The 21,684-nt window shown below is 56.7% G+C and overlaps 1 protein-coding gene across 1 annotated transcript; it reads left to right on the top strand.

Annotated features, from left to right (window-relative positions):
- The first annotated feature begins 294 nt into the window (after positions 1–294).
- Positions 295–16,952, top strand: LOC142470050 (receptor-interacting serine/threonine-protein kinase 2-like). Its single transcript, XM_075576933.1, has 9 exons — positions 295–471; positions 2,847–3,002; positions 3,360–3,502; positions 4,656–4,705; positions 5,329–5,502; positions 10,436–10,521; positions 13,531–13,639; positions 14,879–15,040; positions 16,086–16,952. Exons 1-9 carry the CDS (start codon positions 313–315, stop codon positions 16,373–16,375), a joined length of 1,329 nt encoding a protein of 442 aa, XP_075433048.1. The 5' UTR covers positions 295–312; the 3' UTR covers positions 16,376–16,952.
- The last annotated feature ends 4,732 nt before the right edge of the window (positions 16,953–21,684 follow it).

Genomic DNA, 21,684 nt, shown 5'->3' with positions numbered 1-21,684 from the left:
TCTCAGGAGATGTTTTATGGGGGTGGCGGTGTCATACTCGGCTTGGTATGGGGGTGTCCTCCCAGGTGGTGTAAGTTGTATCGGGTTTGAGGCAGTAGATGGCCATTTGGGGTTCGACCTTGGGCGTCCTGTGGACTCAGTGCTGTTCAGTGGGATGGAGTAAGCTGGCCAGGTCCTCGGAGATGTTATGTTATTGTGTATCAATAACGCTGTGACCATGTTTCTCCCACGCAGTAATAAGGTGCTTATTGGGGTACGGTGTAAAGAATAATCCATACTGACCAAACGTTTATTGGGATCTCCACCATACACATGGTCTGTCTCGGCAGGGAGCGGGCGGATATGGAACGCGCGCGTCAGATCGATTCCGAGCGGGTGATGCAAGTGATTGGGATTTACCAGACTCCGGGGTACTGCTGGCTGCTGACAGAATGGATGCAGAATGGATCCTTAGACGCGCTCATTCACCAGGTATGGGGCTCCCAAACTTCATAGCAGGGGAGAGCAGGGAGAGGGGAGGGCAGGGAGAGGGGAGGGCAGGGAGAGGGGAGGGGGAGGGCAGGGCGAGGGGAGGGGCAGGGAGAGGGGAGGGCAGGGAGGGGGAGAGGGGAGGGCAGGGAGAGGGGGAGAGGGGAGGGGGAGAGGAGGGCAGGGAGGGGGAGAGGGCAGGGAGGGGGAGAGGAGAGGGCAGGGAGGGGGGAGAGGGAGGGCAGGGAGGAGAGGAGGGCAGGGAGGGGAGGAGGGCAGGAGGGGGAGAGAGGAGGAGAGGGAGAGAGGAGGGGCAGGGAGGGGAGAGAGGAGGAGAGGGCAGGGAGGGGGAGAGAGGAGGGCAGGGAGGGGGAGAGAGGAGGGCAGGGAGGGGGAGAGAGGAGGGCAGGGAGGGGGAGAGAGGAGGGCAGGGAGGGGGAGAGAGGAGGGAGCAGGGAGGGGAGAGAGGAGGGCAGGGAGGGGGGAGAGAGGAGGGCAGGGAGGGGGAGAGAGGAGAGGGGGGCAGGGAGGGGGAGAGAGGAGAGGAGGGCAGGGAGGGGGAGAGAGGAGGGCAGGGAGGGGGAGAGAGGAGAGGAGGGCAGGGAGGGGAGAGAGGAGAGGAGGGCAGGGAGGGGAGAGAGGAGAGGAGGGCAGGGAGGGGGAGAGAGGAGAGGAGGGCAGGGAGGGGAGAGGGGAGGGCAGGGAGGAGAGGAGGGCAGGGAGGGGAGGAGGGCAGGGAGGGGGAGAGGGAGGGCAGGGAGGAGAGGAGGGGAGGGAGGGGGAGAGAGGAGGAGAGGGAGAGAGGAGGGCAGGGAGGGGGAGAGAGGAGGAGAGGGCAGGGAGGGGGAGAGAGGAGGAGAGGGCAGGGAGCGGGGAGAGAGGAGGGCAGGGAGGGGGAGAGAGGAGGGCAGGGAGGGGGAGAGAGGAGAGGTGGGCAGGAGGGGAGAGAGGAGAGGAGGGCAGGGAGGGGGAGAGAGGAGGGCAGGGAGGGGGAGAGGAGAGGAGGGCAGGGAGGGGGAGAGAGGAGAGAGGGCAGGGAGGGGGAGAGAGGAGGGCAGGAGGGGGAGAGGGGAGGGCAGGGAGGAGAGGAGGGCAGGGAGGGGGAGAGGGGAGGGCAGGGAGGAGAGGAGGGGAGGAGGGCAGGGAGGGGAGGAGGGCAGGGAGGGGGAGAGAGGAGGAGAGGGAGAGAGGAGGGCAGGGAGGGGGAGAGAGGAGGAGAGGGCAGGGAGGGGGAGAGAGGAGGAGAGGCAGGGAGGGGGGAGAGAGGAGGGCAGGGAGGGGGAGAGAGGAGAGGGGGGCAGGGAGGGGGAGAGAGGAGAGGAGGGCAGGGAGGGGGAGAGAGGAGGGCAGGGAGGGGGAGAGGAGAGGAGGGCAGGGAGGGGGAGAGAGGAGAGGAGGGCAGGGAGGGGGAGAGAGGAGAGGAGGGCAGGGAGGGGGAGAGAGGAGAGGAGGGCAGGGAGGGGGAGAGAGGAGGGCAGGGAGGGGGAGAGAGGAGAGGAGGGCAGGGAGGGGGAGAGAGGAGAGGAGGGCAGGGAGGGGGAGAGAGGAGGGCAGGGAGGGGGAGAGAGGAGGGCAGGGAGGGGGAGAGAGGAGGGCAGGGAGGGGGAGAGAGGAGGGCAGGGAGGGGGGAGAGGAGGGCAGGGAGGGGGAGAGGAGAGGAGGGCAGGGAGGGGGAGAGAGGAGAGGAGGGCAGGGAGGGGAGAGAGGAGAGGAGGGCAGGGAGGGGGAGAGAGGAGAGGAGGCAGGGAGGGGGAGAGAGGAGAGGAGGGCAGGGAGGGGGAGAGAGGAGAGGAGGGCAGGGAGGGGAGAGAGGAGAGGAGGGCAGGGAGGGGGAGAGAGGAGAGGAGGGCAGGGAGGGGGAGAGAGGAGAGGAGGGCAGGGAGGGGGAGAGAGGAGAGGAGGGCAGGGAGGGGGAGAGAGGAGAGGAGGGCAGGGAGGGGGGGAGAGGAGGGCAGGAAGGGGGGGGAGAGAGGAGGGGGGGAGGGCAGGGTGGGAGAGCGAGGAGGGCAGGCAGGTGGAGAGAGGAGGAGAGCAGGCAGGTGGAGAGAGGAGGAGGGCAGGGAGGTGGAGAGAGGAGGAGGGCAGGGAGGTGGAGAGAGGAGGAGGGCAGGGAGGTGGAGAGAGGAGGAGGGCAGGGAGGTGGAGAGTGGAGGACAGTAATGTTCATGGGTGAGGAAGTTGTATTTATGATGATGATATATTGATATATATGACTAATTCACCTTAGGGATATTATCTTAATCTAGAAGAACTGGGGCTGCCTTTGGGCCGTTCTGTTTTCCTTGGGCCCCTTCCTGTAATGCGTTGCAGTCTGCCCCGGGTTATAGTATCGTTACTGAGCATGCATGGGGTACTAATCTGGCTCTATCTGATTTCAGAGGGACTTGTACCCGTTGCTGCCGCTCTGTCTTTGTGTCCGTGTCCTGGCAGACAGTGCTGAGGGAATGTGTCACCTACACGGCCTGTCCCCTCCCGTCGCCCACCACGCACTAAAACCCAGCAACATCCTCCTGGACAGGCAGTGCCGAGCCAAAGTAAGCAGCCATCTCTTCCAGGCCTCTGGGACCCCCACGGGACCCCCACACACCTCTGGCCACCGGCTCTGGTAGCAGGAAACGGGCAGTCTCCCCAAATCTACAAGGGCCCCGGATTTCTGTCAGACTGAGACCTTTTAATGGAGCAATGGGAGAACTTCACCAGTCTCTTTCCCAGAAGCCTTTGCAGCAGCGACAACATGTTTTATTATATATACGTGTGTGCGTGCGCGTGTGTATATAGAGAGAGACTAGGGTGCTATTTTGGGGGTCATGGTTAACTAAATGTGAAATTCTTTCCCCAGGGAAATAATAAAGTATATAATCTCATGTATATACCTCTCCCGTTCCCGGTAGATAGCAGATTTTGGGTACTCGCAGCCCCGTCCGCTGTCCTCTGCTACCTTGGATAATGCCGACCAGGAGTGCAGGGTTCTGGTATACCAGTCTCCTGAGAGGCTTCAGGGAGCAGGACCATCGCTACAGGACGACGTCTTTGGGTCAGTAACCAACAGGAGGATGTAAAACTCTATATATTAAAGAAACTGACACGCAAGCATACATGCACACACATATATACACGCACATATACATGCACACACATATATACACGCACATATACATGCACACACATATATACACGCACATATACATGCACACACATATATACACGCACATATACATGCACACACATATATACACGCACATATACATGCACACACACACATATATAAAAACATGTATATACACATGGGTGAAGGGGGTAGTAGCTCAAAGGATGAATGTTTAGGCCTTCCGGTTTATAGCGGGAGGCGTTAACCCCTTCATTACCGTAGCGGTGTTAACCGCTAAGGTAATGAAGGGGTTAACTATACCCGCAATTGTAACTTTCAATGCCTTCCAAGCATATAGCATAACCATATGTGTGTTATACCCCACTAACAATTCACTTGCTTAGATGTATATTGGGTATACAATATGTGAATATACAACACACTTTATCCATGCCCTTCTGCATTCTCTACTAAGGGGCCATTGTACAAGATATCCTCTTAGTGTTAATTGATCCAATCAATCTCAATTAACTTTTAAAACTATCGATCCAGGGGGCCACACTGCACCCGACTTAGGATCAGTAGCGCGCGTCAATTATATGTCTATTTTAACCACCTTTATTTTAACATTGATGACCGTTAAAGTGGAAGTTTTAATACTGACACTAATCACTCAGGGCGGGAGTGTGAGCGCTGTCTGTTGGGTTCTTTTTCTCTAAGATTGTCATATTTACCTTACCCATCAGCACCCTGCCCCCTAACCACTTACTGCACCATACTGTAGCTGAAGCGGGGCACTCGCTCTGTGTTTTACCACTTCTGGAAAGACACATTTGTGATTTTTACTCGCTCCCCTCGACCTGCGATAATACACACACCTGTAATACACAAACATACACCTCATATTACACACACACACACACACACACACCTCTTATAATACACACACCTCTTATAATACACACACACCTCTTATAATACACGCACACACCTCTTATAATACACGCACACACCTCTTATAACACACATACATAATGCAGAGCTGGCGTTAAACAGAGAAGTTCCTTTGATAAATCAGGTGCTGTTTTTTGTCTCTTAGCTTTGGGATGACTTCCTGGGAAACATTCAGTCGGATGCGCCCGTACCCAGGTAAGTCCCCAAATTCCTCCCCCAACCCGAGTAAGCCCCCCCCCCCACCACCAAGGTAAACCCCAAATCTCGATCTGCATCCAAGTCTCCCTTTAGGTTTCTTCATGATGGAGAAGCAATAGAGCCTCTCTAGAGACGGCGAGAGCAGCCGGACGCGGTGACGCGGTGACGCAGTGACGTTCCAGAGACCAACTCTGAGATATCACTTCAGATCTGTGTACTGAGTCCATGAAACTCAATGCGTAGCAGGGAAAGGGTTAAATGCACCGCCGCTACCCAGAGATACCAGCCAGCGTCAACAGTAATATTAAAGAGCGCGTTTTTACACGTGGCGCCGGTACGTCTCCCGTCCTCGCCACAGCAGTCTCTCTCCCGTCATTTCGCAGTGTCCTACGCTAAATAAACATTGACAAAACAAACGCTGTTTTTCGCCGGGAACACCTAAATATGGCCGGCCAGTTTTTACCACCCTGCTTTCCCGGAGCTGGACCCTTGTGCGTAAAACTGCTTGATAATAACGACACGTTCCAGTATGAGAGGATGCGCCTCCCTCACGCCCCCCTCACGCCCCCCTCACGCCCCCCTCGTGCCTCCCTCACGCCCCCCTCGGACTTCCCTCACAGGTAAGGACATTCCTCTGAAACTCGTAACCTGCGTCGCTAGCGGTCTCCGACCCGAGACGGGCGCGGACGTCCTTCTGAATACCGCAAAGAGTGCGCCCGCCTGGCACCGGAATCTGGAGCAGCTCCTGAATCTCTGCTGGCACCGGGACCCCCATCTGAGACCCCTAATGACAGGTGAGTAGGAGGTGGTGTTACAAAGTAACAATGTACAAGATGCACAGTTTGAGCAAGTCCTAGTGTATCACGGGGCAGGAAAAAGATGGCCGACTCCTTCCTAACTGCAGTGTGGGGCAGATCTCCCTAGATTAGGGTTTTATTTCTCTTTAACGAGATTTGGGAGAAACGCCTGAACCTATAGGGGGAAAAGGCAGAATGACCGCTGGGTCGAGACTTCCAGACCCCCCCCCACCCACTCCTGGTGGGGGATGTGGTAGTGAGAGGATGAGTGGGGACGTGGGGCCGAGGATGAGTGGGGAGGTTGGGCCGAGGATGAGTGGGGAGGTTGGGCCGAGGATGAGTGGGGAGGTTGGGCCGAGGATGAGTGGGGAGGTTGGGCCGAGGATGAGTGGGGAGGTTGGGCCGAGGATGAGTGGGGAGGTTGGGCCGAGCATGAGTGGGGAGGTTGGACTGGGTGGGAAGAGGTCCCTTCAGCGGCCTTAAAAGGCTTTAAGGGGGAAGGCCCCCTCTTTTCCCGCAGTGAGGATAAAGCAGCCCTCCCTCCCCCCTAATTCTCACATTGTTAGTGGTGTGTGACTGTTGTTGCTTCATGTTTATCAGTTTGTTTTGATAATTGTATATAAAGAAGAAAGGATCCATGCGGTATATTGGTTCAGGTTTATACATGGACGCAGCGTTGGGGAATGTTAGGGTGGTGATACTTTGCCAGCAGGGGGCTCTGATTAATGTTTCCCCTGGGACTGGGTCTCACGTGGGAAGGGAATCTGTATCTGCTGGGGGAGGTACTGGGGGCTTATCCATGGTGGTCTTCAGGTGCTGGGTGGCACCTAGTGATGGAGGTTAGCTATGGTGGGGTGACATGGGGCAGGATACCTGCCGAAGGACACGCTGGCAGGGTGGGGGGTTTTGGGGGCAGTAAGGACACGCTGGCAGGGTGGGGGGGCAGTAAGGACACGCTGGCAGGGTGGGGGGCAGTAAGGACACACTGGGAGGGGGCAGTTAGGACACGCTGGCAGGGTGGGAGGGCAGTAAGGACACGCTGGCAGGGTGGGGGCAGTAAGAACATGCTGGTGGGGGGCAGTAAGGACAGGCTGGTGGGGTGGGGGGCAGTAAGGACACGCTGGCGTGGTGTGGGGGGCAGTAAGGACACGCTGGCGGGGTGGGGGGCAGTAAGAACATGCTGGTGGGGGGCAGTAAGGACAGGCTGTGGGGGTGGGGGGCAGTAAGGACAGACTGGCAGGGTGGGGGCAGTAAGAACATGCTGGTGGGGGGCAGTAAGGACAGGCTGTGGGGGTGGGGGGCAGCAAGGACACGCTGGCGGGGTGTGGGGGGCAGTAAGGACACGCTGGCAGGGTGTGGGGGGCAGTAAGGACACGCTGGCGGGGTGTGGGGGGCAGTAAGGACATGCTGGCGGGGTGTGGGGGGCAGTAAGGACATGCTGGCGGGGTGTGGGGGGCAGTAAGGACATGCTGGCGGGGTGTGGGGGGCAGTAAGGACATGCTGGCGGGGTGTGGGGGGCAGTAAGGACACGCTGGCGGGGTGTGGGGGGCAGTAAGGACACGCTGGCGGGGTGTGGGGGGCAGTAAGGACACGATGGCAGGGTGTGGGGGGCAGTAAGGACATGCTGGCGGGGTGTGGGGGGCAGTAAGGACACGCTGGCAGGGTGTGGGGGGCAGTAAGGACACGCTGGCAGGGTGGGGGGCAGTAAGGACACGCTGGCGGGGTGTGGGGGGCAGTAAGGACACGCTGGCGGGGTGTGGGGGGCAGTAAGGACACACTGGCAGGGTGTGGGGGGCAGTAAGGACACTGGCGGGGTGGGGGGGCAGTAAGGACACGCTGGCAGGGAGGGGGGGCAGTAAGGACATGCTGGCAGGGTGTGGGGGGCAGTAAGGACACGCTGGCGGGGTGTGGGGGGCAGTAAGGACACGCTGGCAGGGTGGGGGGGCAGTAAGGACACACTGGCGGGGTGTGGGGGGCAGTAAGGACACACTGGCGGGGTGTGGGGGGCAGTAAGGACACGCTGGCAGGGTGTGGGGGGCAGTAAGGACACGCTGGCAGGGTGTGGGGGCAGTAAGGACACGCTGGCGGGGTGGGGGGGGCAGTAAGGACACGCTGGCAGGGTGTGGGGGGCAGTAAGGACACGCTGGCGGGGTGTGGGGGGCAGTAAGGACACACTGGCAGGGTGTGGGGGGCAGTAAGGACACGCTGGCGGGGTGTGGGGGGCAGCAAGGACATGCTGGCGGGGTGTGGGGCAGTAAGGACACGCTGGCAGGGTGTGGGGGCAGTAAGGACACGCTGGCGGGGTGGGGGGGGCAGTAAGGACATGCTGGCAGGGTGTGGGGGGCAGTAAGGACATGCTGGCGGGGTGTGGGGGGCAGTAAGGATAGGCTGGCAGGGTGGGGGGCAGTAAGGACATGCTGGCAGGGTGTGGGGGGCAGTAAGGACACACTGGCGGGGTGGGGGGCAGTAAGGACACGCTGGCAGGGAGGGGGGGCAGTAAGGACACGCTGGCAGGGTGTGGGGCAGTAAGGACATGCTGGCAGGGTGGGGGGGCAGTAAGGACATGCTGACAGGGTGTGGGGGGCAGTAAGGACACACTGGCGGGGTGGGGGGCAGTAAGGACATGCTGGCAGGGAGGGGGGGCAGTAAGGACACGCTGGCAGGGTGTGGGGGGCAGTAAGGACACGCTGGCGGGGTGGGGGCAGTAAGGACACGCTGGCGGGGTGGGGGGGGCAGTAAGGACATGCTGGCAGGGTGTGGGGGGCAGTAAGGACATGCTGGCGGGGTGTGGGGGGCAGTAAGGACACGCTGGCAGGGTGGGGGGGCAGTAAGGATAGGCTGGCAGGGTGGTGGGGCAGTAAGGACACGCTGGCAGGGTGTGGGGGGCAGTAAGGACATGCTGGCAGGGTGGGGGGGCAGTAAGGACATGCTGGCAGGGTGTGGGGGGCAATAAGGACACACTGGCGGGGTGGGGGGCAGTAAGGACACGCTGGCAGGGAGGGGGGGCAGTAAGGACACGCTGGCAGGGTGTGGGGGGCAGTAAGGACACGCTGGCAGGGTGTGGGGGGCAGTAAGGACACGCTGGCGGGGTGGGGGCAGTAAGGACACGCTGGCGGGGTGGGGGGGGCAGTAAGGACACGCTGGCGGGGTGTGGGGGGCAGTAAGGACACGCTGGCAGGGTGGGGGGGCAGTAAGGATAGGCTGGCAGGGTGGTGGGGCAGTAAGGACACGCTGGCAGGGTGGGGGCAGTAAGGACACGCTGGCAGGGTGTGGGGGGCAGTAAGGACATGCTGGCGGGGTGTGGGGGGCAGTAAGGACACGCTGGCAGGGTGGGGGGGCAGTAAGGATAGGCTGGCAGGGAGGGGGGGCAGTAAGGACACGCTGGCAGGGAGGGGGGGCAGTAAGGACGCTGGCAGGGTGTGGGGCAGTAAGGACATGCTGGCAGGGTGGGGGGGCAGTAAGGACATGCTGGCAGGTTGTGGGGGGCAGTAAGGACACACTGGCGGGGTGGGGGGCAGTAAGGACATGCTGGCAGGGAGGGGGGGCAGTAAGGACACGCTGGCAGGGTGTGGGGGGCAGTAAGGACACGCTGGCGGGGTGGGGGCAGTAAGGACACGCTGGCGGGGTGGGGGGGGCAGTAAGGACATGCTGGCAGGGTGTGGGGGGCAGTAAGGACATGCTGGCGGGGTGTGGGGGGCAGTAAGGACACGCTGGCAGGGTGGGGGGGCAGTAAGGATAGGCTGGCAGGGTGGTGGGGCAGTAAGGACACGCTGGCAGGGTGTGGGGGGCAGTAAGGACATGCTGGCAGGGTGGGGGGGCAGTAAGGATAGGCTGGCAGGGTGGGGGGGCAGTAAGGACACGCTGGCGGGGTGTGGGGGGCAGTAAGGACATGCTGGCAGGGTGGGGGGGCAGTAAGGACACGCTGGCAGGGTGTGGGGGGCAGTAAGGACACGCTGGCGGGGTGTGGGAGGCAGTAAGGACACGCTGGCGGGGTGTGGGGGGCAGTAAGGACACGCTGGCGGGGTGTGGGGGGCAGTAAGGACATGCTGGTGGGGTGTGGGGGGCAGTAAGGACACGCTGGCGGGGTGTGGGGGGCAGTAAGGACACACTGGCGGGGTGTGGGGCAGTAAGGATAGGCTGGCAGGGTGGGGGGGCAGTAAGGACACGCTGGCAGGGTGTGGGGGGCAGTAAGGACACGCTGGCAGGGTGTGGGGGGCAGTAAGGACACGCTGGCAGGGTGTGGGGGGCAGTAAGGACACGCTGGCGGGGTGTGGGGGGCAGTAAGGACACGCTGGCAGGGTGTGGGGGGCAGTAAGGACACGCTGGCGGGGTGGGGGGCAGTAAGGACACGCTGGCGGGGTGTGGGGGGCAGTAAGGACATGCTGGCGGGGTGTGGGGGGCAGTAAGGACATGCTGGCGGGGTGTGGGGGGCAGTAAGGACACGCTGGCAGGGTGTGGGGGGCAGTAAGGACACGCTGGCAGGGTGTGGGGGGCAGTAAGGACACGCTGGCAGGGTGGTGGGCAGTTTTTATCTCATTTGGTTTAAACAAATTGCTATTTATCAATAAAGCTGACCCCCAATTTTACCTCCAATCTTGGCTACCTGGTGTTGTTCGGGGGGAATCAGGGTTTGGGGGCATTGGTCGAAGGCTTTAAGGTTAAGCTCCTCACCAGAATATCCTCTTTAGCAGTATTGAATCTCAACACAGCGCACTCTCTCACTCTGACGCTTCCTGTGCCACAAAGCACAAGGCTTAGGGGGCCTCTGAAATAAGACAACCTCAGCCATGTTATGTTGGATTGTGTGTTTGTGTAGCACGTTGTGTAGCACTTTGTGTGGTGTGTCCAATGCCCACATATAGGGGAGACTTTGAATATGAAAGTACAGGCCCCTCCCCGGAACATACACATATATTATTCTATTCCTCAGCGTGTCTGTCCCAGCTCCGGAGCATACTCCGGACTTTCCCCGGCGAGGAGATGGAGACGTGCCACAGATCCGTAACCACGGAGAAGGTGAGGAGGTCACGCGCGCGCGTGCGGAAAGGGTTAATTTCCCGCGCCTCTAATATACCGCTGATTAGTCCGGAAAAATGGTAATAAAAATGGGTCAAACCGCACGGTGCGGTCCTGTCCGGGGCAGACACCGGGGGGCAGTGTCCGGGGGGCAGTGTCCGGGGCAGACACCGGGGGGGCAGTGTCCGGGGCAGACACCGGAGGGGCAGTGTCCGGGGCAGACACCGGGGGGGCAGTGTCCAGGGCAGACACCGGGGGGCAGTGTCCGGGGCAGACACCGGGGGGGCAATGTCCGGGGCAGACACCGGGGGGCAGTGTCCGGGGCAGACACCGGGGGGCAGTGTCCGGGGCAGACACCGGGGGGCAGTGTCCGGGGCAGACACCGGGGGGCAGTGTCCGGGGCAGACACCGGGGGGCAGTGTCCGGGGCAGACACCGGGGGACAGTGTCCGGGGCAGACACCGGGGGGCAGTGTCCGGGGCAGACACCGGGGGGCAGTGTCCGGGGCAGACACCGGGGGGCAGTGTCCGGGGCAGACACCGGGGGGCAGTGTCCGGGGCAGACACCGGGGGGCAGTGTCCGGGGCAGACACCGGGGGGCAGTGTCCGGGGCAGACACCGGGGGGCAGTGTCCGGGGCAGACACCGGGGGGCAGTGTCCGGAGCAGACATCGGGGGCAGTGTCCAGGGCAGACATCGGGGGGCAGTGTCCGGGGCAGACATCGGGGGGCAGTGTCCGGGGCAGACATCGGGGGGCAGACACCGGGGGGCAGTGTCCGGGGCAGACACCGGGGGGCAGTGTCCGGAGCAGACATCGGGGGGCAGTGTCCGGAGCAGACATCGGGGGGCAGTGTCTGGGGCAGACACCGGGGGGCAGTGTGATAACGCTCAGGACGTAATGCTGTAAATCAAACAGGAAACTACAATACAGAGAGAAGGCTGAGATACACATGAGTGAGGAACCAAGGGGACGTTCCTACTTCCTTTATTCATGTGTGTGTGCTGTTATATACAGTAACCCGGCCTCACGCATGCACGAGATGCTGTTATATACAGTAACCCGGCCTCACGCGTGCACGAGATGCTGTTATATACAGTAACCCGGCCTCACACTCGCACGAGATGCTGTAATATACAGTATCCCGGCCTCACACTCGCACGAGATGCTGTAATATACAGTATCCCGGCCTCACACTCACACGAGATGCTGTAATATACAGTATCCCGGCCTCACACTCGCACGAGATGCTGTTATATACAGTAACCCGGCCTCACACTCGCACGAGATGCTGTTATATACAGTATCCCGGCCTCACACTCGCACGAGATGTTGTTATATACAGTAACCCGGCCTCACACTCGCACGAGATGTAGTAATATACAGTATCCCGGCCTCACACTCGCACGAGATGCTGTTATATACAGTATCCCGGCCTCACACTCGCACGAGATGCTGTAATATACAGTATCCCGGCCTCACACTCGCACGAGATGCTGTAATATACAGTAACCCGGCCTCACACTCGCACGAGATGCTGTAATATACAGTATCCCGGCCTCACACTCGCACGAGATGCTGTAATATACAGTATCCCGGCCTCACACTCGCACGAGGAGATGTAATATACAGTAACCTGGCCTCACACTCGCACGAGATGCTGTAATATACAGTATCCCGGCCTCACACTCGCACGAGGAGATGTAATATACAGTATCCCGGCCTCACACTCGCACGAGATGCTGTAATATACAGTAACCCGGCCTCACACTCGCACGAGGAGATGTAATATACAGTATCCCGGCCTCGCACTCGCACGAGATGCTGTAATATACAGTAACCCGGCCTCGCACTCGCACGAGATGCTGTAATATACAGTAACCCGGCCTCACACGTGCACGAGATGCTGTAATATACAGTATCCCGGCCTCACACTCGCACGAGATGCTGTAATATACAGTAACCGGCCTCACACTCGCACGAGGAGATGTAATATACAGTAACCTGGCCTCACACTCGCACGAGATGCTGTAATATACAGTATCCCGGCCTCACACTCGCACGAGGAGATGTAATATACAGTATCCCGGCCTCGCACTCGCACGAGATGCTGTAATATACAGTATCCCGGCCTCGCACGAGGAGATGTAATATACAGTAGCCCGGCCTCACACTCGCGCGAGATGCTGTAATATACAGTATCCCGGCCTCACACTCGCACGAGATGCTGTAATATACAGTATCCCGGCCTCACACTCGCACGAGATGCTGTAATATACAGTAACCCGGCCTCACACTCGCACGAGATGCAGTAATATACAGTAACCCGGCCTCACACTCGCACGAGATGCAGTAATATACAGTAACCTGGCCTCACACTCGCACGAGATGCAGTAATATACAGTAACCCGGCCTCACACTCGCACGAGATGCAGTAATATACAGTAACCCGGCCTCACACTCGCACGAGACGGGACACAGTTTAAGTGATAAAACTCTGGACGAGCGACGTGCTCTCTGGAACATTCTGCAGTAACAATGACATCCCAGGAAACACGGTAACAAACCCCCGGGGAGGGGCCGGGAATTAAACGCAGCCCGTGTTGGGAGACTCGGGGCCGGGAATTAAACGCAGCCCGCGTTGGGGGACTCGGGGCCGGGAATTACACGCAGCCCGCGTTGGGGGACTCGGGGCCGGGAATTACACGCAGCCCGCGTTGGGGGACTCGGGGCCGGGCGGCTTGTGACATCATTTTGTGGTGAAAATTGAGCAAATTCTAAAATGTGAGTTTTGCTGGAAATGAACTTTTCATGAATGTATCGCGAGCGGGAGGATTGTGGGTAATAGTTGTGACGGTCACCTGTCCGTTTATATGTATAAATTAATACAATTCAGCACATAGAAATGTACTGCGCATTGAACTGGGAATTCATGCCCCCCTCACCCCAAGAGCTTACAGTCTAGTTACAGTGGGCTGTTCAGTGCGTAACACGTCTGCTCTTTCGATTTGAAGATTTCCCGTCCCACGCAAGTCAAAAACCCAACTCCGAAGATGCAGCCGCCGAGCTCACCTGTGCACCCTTCACACGGCACCCCGCCGCCCGGCAGAGAGCACAGGAGCGGTGAGTACAGCGCCGGGAATATTCCCACACCCAGCCGGCATCCTCATATCGCACATTATCCATCGCACGTCCGGTCCTATCAGGAGGGGGGGGGGGAGCTCACATCTGGGGGGGTTGCTGGACATCGCCTCAACTTCCAGGCAGGGGATGAACAGTTGGGGGGGTGGGGATGAACAGTTGGGGGGGTGGGGATGAACAGTTGGGGGGGTGGGGATGAACAGTTGGGGGGGTGGGGATGAACAGTTGGGGGGGTGGGGATGAACAGTTGGGGGGGTGGGGATGAACAGTTGGGGGGGGTGGGGATGAACAGTTGGGGGGGTGGGGATGAACAGTTGGGGGGGGGGATGAACAGTTGGGGGGGGTGGGGATGAACAGTTGGGGGGGTGGGGATGAACAGTTGGGGGGGTGGGGATGAACAGTTGGGGGGGGGTGGGGATGAACAGTTGGGGGGGGGGGATAAACAGTTGGGGGGGGGTGGGATGAACAGTTGGGGGGGGGTGGGATGAACAGTTGGGGGGGTGGGATGAACAGTTGGGGGGGGAGGGATGAACAGTTGGGGGGGGGGGAGGGAGGGATGAACAGTGGGGGGGGACCATTGCGGAGGGGGTAGGAGTGTGGGGGTGACGACGACACCCTTGCTGTCTCCAGGGGTTAACCCTTTCGCATCTCCGGCGGCCTGCCACGCGTCTGGCAGCAGAACGGTGACACAAACGCAGTGACGGTAGTGGCGGGGGAGTAGCTCGCGCTGCGTTGGAGCCGTTTGAAACGTCGACATATTTTTTTTATTTTAATACAAAATCGAAGGGTTTTTGTTTTAATCAAAGCCTCCCGGCGTAAACTCTGAGACAATCTGGCGCAGAAACAGGCAGCGGCGCCTGATTTATCGCAGAACAGGCCTCGTGATGGGCGCCGGGCGATTTCCCCCTTTGATACATCTTGTGCCGTTAGTTTTGCTCGGGCCTTGCCGGCAGCATAACCGGATAAATAGATCATTTGGTCTCTAGAAGCAGAGATTCATTGAGGGGGTTTCTGTGCTATTCCGAGGAAAAGCCTGGTCCCGTAGGATTTATATTTCTTTCATATTTGTGGTTTCCTTGTTTTGCCCCAGAATGGCTGCGTTTTTGGCTGGATACATGCAGGAATGAGAGTTTTTATCCCCAGTGTGAGTTGTTTCACTAGACACAGACGCTCGCGGGTGATTAACCTTGGCACGCTGCCTCCCTTCCTCTGTTCCCGCAGAGAGCCTGCGTGTTGCCAGTAAAGCGCCCGCCTTGCAGTCCAGCTTCTCCGTACCACCCACGGCCAATCAAAGGCCTGGCACCGGTGAGTCGCAGGGTTCAAGTGTCGGCGCTGGGCTCAGCCAGCCGTGTTGGCGTTCGGGCCAGATGTTCCCATCAGCAGGTGAGACTACGTGGCACAAGGGGGTTTAAGTGACTTCCCAAGGTCACAAGGAGCTGATGCCGGGACACAAACACCCACTTCAGAGGCAGTGTCCTTGTTTTCATACTCGGCGCCTTTACCTGCTCAGCTGCCTTCCTATGTTTTTTTAGAGCAATGACTCAGACCCCAAATCACAGGAAAATGGGGGTGGGGGGGGTTCCCAAAGGTTAAACCATTACTTCTGGTGTAAAAAGATTGGGGACCACTGCTCTAAAGCCCCCGAATCTCCTGGATTACCCCAGACAATCCCAAGCCTGTAGACCCTAAAACATTGCTGGCTCATTAAACCCGTCCCAGAAAACTCAGCCCCCCAAACTGTGCTCTCTCTTCTCTCCTCGGCTGTTCTGCTTCTCACCTGTCCCCAGGGTCTCTTCTCTCTTCTCTCCTCGGCTCTTCAGCTTCTCACCTGTCCCCAGGGTCTCTTCTCTCTTCTCCTCGGCTGTTCTGCCTCTCACCTGTCCCCGGCGTCTCTGTGTTTCTCTCCTCAGCTGCTCTGCTTCTCACCTGTCCTGGGGTCTCTGCGTTTCTCTCCTCGGCTGTTCTGCTTCTCACCTGTCCTGGGGTCTCTGCGTTTCTCTCCTCGGCTGTTCTGCTTCTCACCTGTCCTGGGGTCTCTGCGTTTCTCTCCTCGGCTGTTCTGCTTCTCACCTGTCCCCAGGGTCTCTTCTCTCTTCTCCTCGGCTGTTCTGCCTCTCACCTGTCCCCGGTGTCTCTGCGTTTCTCTCCTCGGCTGTTCTGCTTCTCACCTGTCCCCAGGGTCTCTTCTCCTCGGCTGTTCTGCCTCTCACCTGTCCCCGGTGTCTCTGCGTTTCTCTCCTCGGCTGTTCTGCTTCTCACCTGTCCCCAGGGTCTCTTCTCCTCGGCTGCTCTGCTTCTCACCTGTCCCCGGCGTCACTGTGTTTCTCTCCTCGGCTGTTCTGCCCCTCAGCTGTCCCCGGCGTCTCTGTGTTTCTCTCCTCGGCTGTTCTGCCCCTCACCTGTCCCCGATGTCTCTGTTTTTCCCCAGGAAGCAGTGTGGAGACGCTGGTCAGAGTCCGGGAGTCCGTCCTTCACAGCATGACACCGGGACGACTCAATAACCTGCTGGACAGCCTGCTGTCCCGCCAGGTCATCTCCAAATCCGAATACGAGAATATCAAAGCCGGAGCGACCATGACGGACAAAGCACGGCGGTGCTTGGACACCTGCCACTGCAAGGGAGAAATGGCCGCACACGTGGTCCTCCAAACGCTCCTCTGTAATGGACATATTTCCCAGCAATCATGGAAGTCCAGCGTGGTCCAGGCGATGCGCTGACAGCGAGGAAACCTCCGAGCTGGCTGGCACGAGAAGGGTGGCCATCGGGTGACACCCAGATTGGTCCTGGTAAAACTGACCAGACAATAAGGACGTGCATTAAACAGGTGGAGTCGCTGCCTCGTATGTCCGTGATCGGCGTGTTTGCAGAAGGCCCAATCCTGCTGCGCTGTGCAGCTGTGCGAGGTTTACCCTCCGCTGCCCGCCCTGCACCGCGGAGCCATAGGGGTCAACGCAGAGATCGGAACGTCATTGTTTGTTTTATTAGTTATTATATTTTGTTGTATGACAAAGATAATTGGTAGGTTTTATTTCACTTATCAGATTGTTTTTATTCCACATTGTATAAATCCCCTTCCCCCCACCAATATAGAAATCTCCCCCCCACCAATATAGAAATCTCCCCCCCACCAATGTAGAAATCTCCCCCCCATGTATAAATCCCCTTCCCCCCACCAATATAGAAATCTCCCCCCCACCAATGTAGAAATCTCCCCCCCACCAATGTAGAAATCTCCCCCCCCACCAATGTAGAAATCCCCTTCCCCCACCAATGTATAAATCTCCCCCCCTCCCCATGTATAAATCTCCCCCCCTCCCCCATGTATAAATCTCCCCCCCCCCCCTCCCCATGTATAAATCTCCCCCCCCCCCCCCCCCTCCCCATGTATAAATCTCCCCCCCTCCCTCCCCCATGTATAAATCTCCCTCACGTGAGGTATTAGGTTTTAGGAAATATAATTTTTACTGATTTTTCCTCAAACATTTGTATACATTTTTTTATACAATTGTATAGACGGAGTAGAAAACATGACGCACAGCGCCGAGTTACCGTAAGATTACAGTCATTATTCCTGAGTATAGTGTTACGCTTTTGGTAACAGAGAACTAGTCATTCTGGATTTATATAAAACCCACATATTTTGCAGAGATTACAGTTTTAAAGAATCGGCTATTATCCCTTTGTGTATATTTAATAAAAGGTTTCCATATACCAAGGTATTTCTATGGTTTATCTTTGTTTAAATCTGTACGTTTCTTCATCGCCATCAACTGCCAAACTCTGACCATTATACCATGTAATAAACTCTATTATACCATATAATAAACCATTATACCATATAATAAACTATTATACCATATAATAAACTATTGTACCATATAATAAACTATTATACCATATAATAAACTATTGTACCATATAATAAACTCTATTATACCATATAATAAACTCTATTATACCATATAATAAAGTCTATTATACCATATAATAAACTATTATACCATATAATAAACTATTATACCATATAATAAACTATTAAACCATATAATAAACCATTATACCATATAATAAACTCTATTATACCATATAATAAACTTATACCATATAATAAACAATTATACCATATAATAAACTCTATTATACCATATAATAAACCATTATACCATATAATAAACTATTATACCATATAATAAATTATTATACCATATAATAAACCATTATACCATATAATAAACTATTATACCATATAATAAATTATTATACCATATAATAAACTATTATACCATATAATAAATTATTATACCATATAATAAATTATTATACCAGGAGTTAATGGGTGGGATCCCCTAGGATTTCCAATAAAAGGATCCATTCTATTTGGCCGCACACAGCAGTAGGTGATACTAAGGGATGTTGCCAGACCATCCAATGGGTAAAATATTGAAGATAAATATTTTAGGATTGTGTCTCCCTCTCGTTTCCTGCATGGACTCTCGCTCCCTGCATGGACTCTCTCGCTCCCTGCATGGACTCTCGCTTCCTGCATGGACTCTCGCTTCCTGCATGGACTCTCTCGCTTCCTGCATGGACTCTCGCTTCCTGCATGGACTCTCGCTCCCTGCATGGACTCTCTCGCTTCCTGCATGGACTCTCGCTCCCTGCATGGACTCTCGCTTCCTGCATGGACTCTCGCTTCCTGCATGGACTCTCTCGCTTCCTGCATGGACTCTCGCTTCCTGCATGGACTCTCTCGCTCCCTGCATGGACTCTCGCTTCCTGCATGGACTCTCTCGCTTCCTGCATGGACTCTCGCTTCCTGCATGGACTCTCGCTTCCTGCATGGACTCTCTCGCTTCCTGCATGGACTCTCGCTTCCTGCATGGACTCTCTCGCTCCCTGCATGGACTCTCTCGCTCCCTGCATGGACTCTCGCTTCCTGCATGGACTCTCTCGCTCCCTGCATGGACTCTCTCGCTTCCTGCATGGACTCTCTCGCTCCCTGCATGGACTCTCGCTTCCTGCATGGACTCTCTCGCTTCCTGCATGGACTCTCTCGCTTCCTGCATGGACTCTCGCTTCCTGCATGGACTCTCTCGCTTCCTGCATGGACTCTCGCTTCCTGAATGGACTCTCTCGCTTCCTGCATGGACTCTCGCTTCCTGCATGGACTCTCGCTTCCTGCATGGACTCTCGCTTCCTGCATGGACTCTCGCTTCCTGCATGGAATCTCTCGCTTCCTGCATGGAATCTCTCGCTCCCTGCATGGACTCTCGCTTCCTGCATGGACTCTCTCGCTTCCTGCATGGACTCTCGCTTCCTGCATGGACTCTCGCTTCCTGCATGGACTCTCTCGCTTCCTGCATGGACTCTCGCTTCCTGCATGGACTCTCTCGCTCCCTGCATGGACTCTCGCTTCCTGCATGGACTCTCTCGCTTCCTGCATGGACTCTCGCTTCCTGCATGGACTCTCTCGCTTCCTGCATGGACTCTCTCGCTTCCTGCATGGACTCTCGCTTCCTGCATGGACTCTCTCGCTCCCTGCATGGACTCTCGCTTCCTGCATGGACTCTCTCGCTCCCTGCATGGACTCTCGCTTCCTGCATGGACTCTCTCGCTCCCTGCATGGACTCTCTCGCTTCCTGCATGGACTCTCTCGCTCCCTGCATGGACTCTCGCTCCCTGCATGGACTCTCTCGCTCCCTGCATGGACTCTCTCGCTTCCTGCATGGACTCTCTCGCTTCCTGCATGGACTCTCTCGCTTCCTGCATGGACTCTCGCTTCCTGCATGGACTCTCTCGCTTCCTGCATGGACTCTCGCTTCCTGAATGGACTCTCTCGCTTCCTGCATGGACTCTCGCTTCCTGCATGGACTCTCGCTTCCTGCATGGACTCTCGCTTCCTGCATGGACTCTCGCTTCCTGCATGGAATCTCTCGTTTCCTGTATGGACTCTCTCGCTTCCTGCATGGACTCTCTCGCTTCCTGCATGGACTCTCTCGCTCCCTGCATGGACTCTCGTTTCCTGCATGGACTATCTCGCTCCCTGCATGGACTCTCTCGCTTCCTGCATGGACTCTCTCGCTTCCTGCATGGACTCTCTCGCTTCCTGCATGGACTCTCGCTTCCTGCATGGAATCTCTCGCTTCCTGCATGGAATCTCTCGCTTCCTGCATGGACTCTCTCGCTTCCTGCATGGAATCTTTCGCTTCCTGCATGGACTCTCGCTTCCTGCATGGACTCTCTCGCTTCCTGCATGGACTTTCTCGCTTCCTGCATGGACTCTCTCGCTTCCTGCATGGACTCTCTCGCTTCCTGCATGGACTCTCTCGCTTCCTGCATGGACTCTCTCGCTTCCTGCATGGACTCTCTCGCTTCCTGCATGGACTCTCTCGCTTCCTGCATGGACTCTCTCGCTTCCTGCATGGACTCTCTCGCTTCCTGCATGGACTCTCTCGCTTCCTGCATGGACTTTCTCGCTTCCTGCATGGACTCTCTCGCTTCCTGCATGGACTCTCTCGCTTCCTGCATGGACTCTCTCGCTTCCTGCATGGACTCTCTCGCTTCCTGCATGGACTCTCTCGCTTCCTGCATGGAATCTCTCGCTCCCTGCATGGACTCTCGCTCCCTGCATGGAATCTCTCGCTTCCTGCATGGACTCTCGCTTCCTGCATGGACTCTCTCGCTTCCTGCATGGAATCTCTCGCTCCCTGCATGGACTCTCGCTCCCTGCATGGAATCTCTCGCTTCCTGCATGGACTCTCTCGCTTCCTGCATGGACTCTCTCGCTCCCTGCATGGACTCTCGCTCCCTGCATGGACTCTCTCGCTTCCTGCATGGAATCTCTCGCTTCCTGCATGGACTCTCTCGCTTCCTGCATGGACTCTCTCGCTTCCTGCATGGAATCTCTCGCTCCCTGCATGGACTCTCGCTCCCTGCATGGACTCTCTCGCTTCCTGCATGGACTCTCTCGCTTCCTGCATGGACTCTCTCGCTTCCTGCATGGAATCTCTCGCTCCCTGCATGGACTCTCGCTCCCTGCATGGAATCTCTCGCTTCCTGCATGGAATCTCTCGCTTCCTGCATGGAATCTCTCGCTCCCTGCATGGACTCTCGCTTCCTGCATGGAATCTCTCGCTTCCTGCATGGAATCTCTCGCTCCCTGCATGGACTCTCTCGCTCCCTGCATGGACTCTCTCGCTTCCTGCATGGAATCTCTCGCTCCCTGCATGGACTCTCGCTCCCTGCATGGACTCTCTCGCTTCCTGCATGGACTCTCTCGCTTCCTGCATGGACTCTCTCGCTTCCTGCATGGAATCTCTCGCTCCCTGCATGGACTCTCGCTTCCTGCATGGACTCTCTCGCTCCCTGCATGGAATCTCTCGCTTCCTGGGACATTCCCAGTAGATATGGAAAAATAAACCTTCATGTCCGCAATCTCTCCAACAGATTAGACACGTTCGGTAATACATTTTAAATGTCACCTTTTGCTGTATTAGGTAAGATCTTTCTTTTATTAAATGTTGCTTTGTGTCTGCGTCTGACTTTACTTAATATATATACACTTGATAAAGCGCCTCCACGGCGGGAAACGCGTCAGAGTTTTTAAATTTAGTGTGTCTGTCCTTTTTTGGCTATTATGTCTAATAAATAAACTCATTTTTTGCATCAAGCCCTCTTTATTATTTTTGGCAGTGCTCTGCTCCCTCACTACTATATATACACTTAGTTAAGTTATGGTGGGTAAAAAAAGTGACAAAAACCCTCCACAGCAAAGCAAATAGCAAATGGAAATATTACTGTGTGTTCATTTGCATGTCTTAGACAGGTCTGCAACCATGCCTTTCACCATTATCACACAGCACTTCCACTGCAGCAAGGGATTCTGGGAAATGACATGCAAATGAGCTCACAGGCTTAAGCTTGCTGCATGGTCACAGCTTTGAGCACAGCCAGGGTTAAGGTGCATAGCCAGTAAACCCACCCACAGACAGACTGTTTCAACCTTAATTGGTCTCATCAGGGTGGG

The sequence above is a fragment of the Ascaphus truei genome, chromosome 19, assembly GCF_040206685.1.
Source record: "Ascaphus truei isolate aAscTru1 chromosome 19, aAscTru1.hap1, whole genome shotgun sequence".
In the NCBI taxonomy this organism is placed as follows: Eukaryota; Metazoa; Chordata; class Amphibia; order Anura; family Ascaphidae; genus Ascaphus; species Ascaphus truei.
The sequence above is the reverse complement of the archived record's forward strand: the minus strand, read 5'-3'. Positions and strand labels throughout refer to the sequence as shown.

Coding starts and splice junctions, on each gene's coding strand:
- LOC142470050 (XM_075576933.1), top strand. CDS start 313: ATGGTCTGTCTCGGCAGGGAGCGGGCGGATATGGAACGCGCGCGTCAG. Junction 472..2,846: donor TAGACGCGCTCATTCACCAG/GTATGGGGCTCC, acceptor ATCTGATTTCAG/AGGGACTTGTACCCGTTGCT. Junction 13,640..14,878: donor CGGCAGAGAGCACAGGAGCG/GTGAGTACAGCG, acceptor CTGTTCCCGCAG/AGAGCCTGCGTGTTGCCAGT.